This window comes from Vicia villosa, unplaced genomic scaffold, assembly GCF_029867415.1.
Source record: "Vicia villosa cultivar HV-30 ecotype Madison, WI unplaced genomic scaffold, Vvil1.0 ctg.001162F_1_1_3, whole genome shotgun sequence".
NCBI lineage: Eukaryota > Viridiplantae > Streptophyta > Magnoliopsida > Fabales > Fabaceae > Vicia > Vicia villosa.
Window position 1 is genome coordinate 78,551 of NW_026705510.1, and position 2,308 is coordinate 80,858.

At 35.7% G+C, this 2,308-nt stretch overlaps 1 protein-coding gene across 1 annotated transcript; it reads left to right on the forward strand.

Annotated features, from left to right (window-relative positions):
* The first annotated feature begins 603 nt into the window (after positions 1–603).
* Positions 604–1,215, forward strand: LOC131633680 (histone H4). The gene has a single exon (XM_058904373.1). It carries the CDS (start codon positions 740–742, stop codon positions 1,049–1,051), a length of 312 nt encoding a protein of 103 aa, XP_058760356.1. The 5' UTR covers positions 604–739; the 3' UTR covers positions 1,052–1,215.
* The last annotated feature ends 1,093 nt before the right edge of the window (positions 1,216–2,308 follow it).

Genomic DNA, 2,308 nt, shown 5'->3' on the forward strand with positions numbered 1-2,308 from the left:
AACCAATAAAAAGTCAACAAAATACCATGTCATTAAAAAATTTTTAAAATAAAAATGGAGTGTAATTGGATGCATGGTTGTGATTGGTTGACAGTGTAAAACTATTTTACACTGTCAATGGCGTCTTATTCCTGTTATCCCAGTAGTAATTGAGCAGGGCGAGGAGTCAATTTCTCTTCTTTCTTTTCTCATTAAACTATTATATATGAAATGGTGTAATTATGGATCTCATTCGTATTCAAGTGGTTTGCACTAATAGTTGCTCGAAATGGATAGCTTTGTTTCCGGGAATTCGAGGATACTGCCAATCTTGCGCTTCAACCAACCGTATGCTCTTTCATGATGCATCACTTCTTTTCTCTATTTATAATCAAAATAGATTTTAAAAAAAATGATATACACATGGTCACAAAAAATACAACATCTACCAAAAGCACAAAATAGCACATAGGAGCACCGATCCGCACAAGCTCAACAAAAGAAAATCGCACCGTTAAAATTTAGTTATCAACGTTCAGTATTCATTTGGGCAGAACGCACGGATCTCAAATTAGGACCATTGATAAAATTGAATCCAACGACGAATATCAGATCACAAATCTCAATTCCATTCTCTTGTTCTCCCGCTCGCTCCGATACATATACTCAGATCCCCTTCTGTGTTTCCCACTTCAATTCAAATCCAAATCAAAACCCTAATCTCTCAATTTCATTTCGTTTCTCAAATTTTCTCGCGAAAATGTCAGGTCGTGGAAAGGGAGGTAAGGGACTCGGAAAGGGAGGTGCAAAGAGGCACAGGAAGGTTCTCCGTGATAACATCCAAGGTATCACAAAGCCAGCTATTCGTAGATTGGCAAGAAGAGGTGGTGTGAAGAGGATCAGTGGTTTGATCTATGAAGAAACCAGAGGAGTTCTCAAGATCTTCTTGGAGAACGTGATCCGTGATGCTGTTACATATACTGAGCATGCGAGGAGGAAGACTGTTACTGCCATGGATGTAGTTTATGCTCTCAAGAGACAAGGAAGAACTCTCTATGGATTCGGAGGTTGAAGATGATGCACTCCTTTATTAATTTTAATCTTCTGTTGCTGTGTAGTTTCAAAATCTGATTGTAATCTCATAATGCTTGTGATGATGTTTAGGTGATCTGTGAAATTTAGTACTGTGATTAATTCTGTTGAAATATCGTTGAATCAAGAATTCGTTTTTCTTAACTGCACATTTTCAAGAACTGTTTTCCCTTTTTTTTTTTCTTTCTGATTTTAAAGAAATTTTTCATTGTTGTGATTCATATCAATTGGAGAACGTATCAGCTTATTATTTAGCAACTTTTCATAGTGAATTACACAGTTTAGGTTGAGTTCCCAAAGATTTAAGCTGAAATCTGACAATGTTGCAAGTTCAAATTGATTTAAATGACCTCTTAAATCGATTCAAGCAAATAAGGAACCCTATCCGACTTTTTGAATTGATTAAAGGATCTTAATGAATCGATTAATCTAGCTCAAATTTGCCTAAATGTGGCTGTTTTTATGCTGTTAACACTAATTCCTCGATATACTGATCTCCTTGAGGGTAAGACTTGAAACCTCAGTCTTAGAATTAGCAAGAAAATGTATTGTAACTTTGATTACCGATGATTGATTTATGAGGATTAGGGGTGGCAAAATAGGTCGGTTCTCCGGGCTTGTCCGTTTGAACCACTATTATTGGTGGATCGAAGTGAAGTTTTTGGCTCGGGCTTTAGTTTGTCCGTTTGACCCACTATTTTTGGTGGATCGGACTGAAGTTTTTGGCTTGAGCTTTAGGTTGTCTGTTTGACCCACTATTTTTGGTGGATCGGACTGAAGTTTTTGGCTCGGGCTTTAGGTTGGCCCGCCCTCTATAACCAGCTTAAAAAATTGGGCATGGGTAACCCGAGGTTGATTTTGCCTGCGGGTTTTTTATTACAATTTTTATTTTAAAAAAAAAATTAGATAGTGCATCGAGGAGGCTAATCCACTAATTTTTCTCTCTCTTTAGTGATAAAAAATTGAACATTTCCTCATATAAATATAGTTCTTATTACATCGTTGCAAAATTAGGTTCTCTCTTTAATGATAAAAAATTAAACATTTCCTCATATATAAATATAGTTCTTATTACATCGTTGCAAAATTAGGGTTTCTTCCAAGTTGCTGCATATCAATCAATGGATGATGTTTTCTTTTCACAACAATAACGCGTTACAAAATATTTTGTTAGCACACACGAACATAGACAACTCTTTTGTTATTTTTTTTTCTATTTATGACACATATTTTGTTA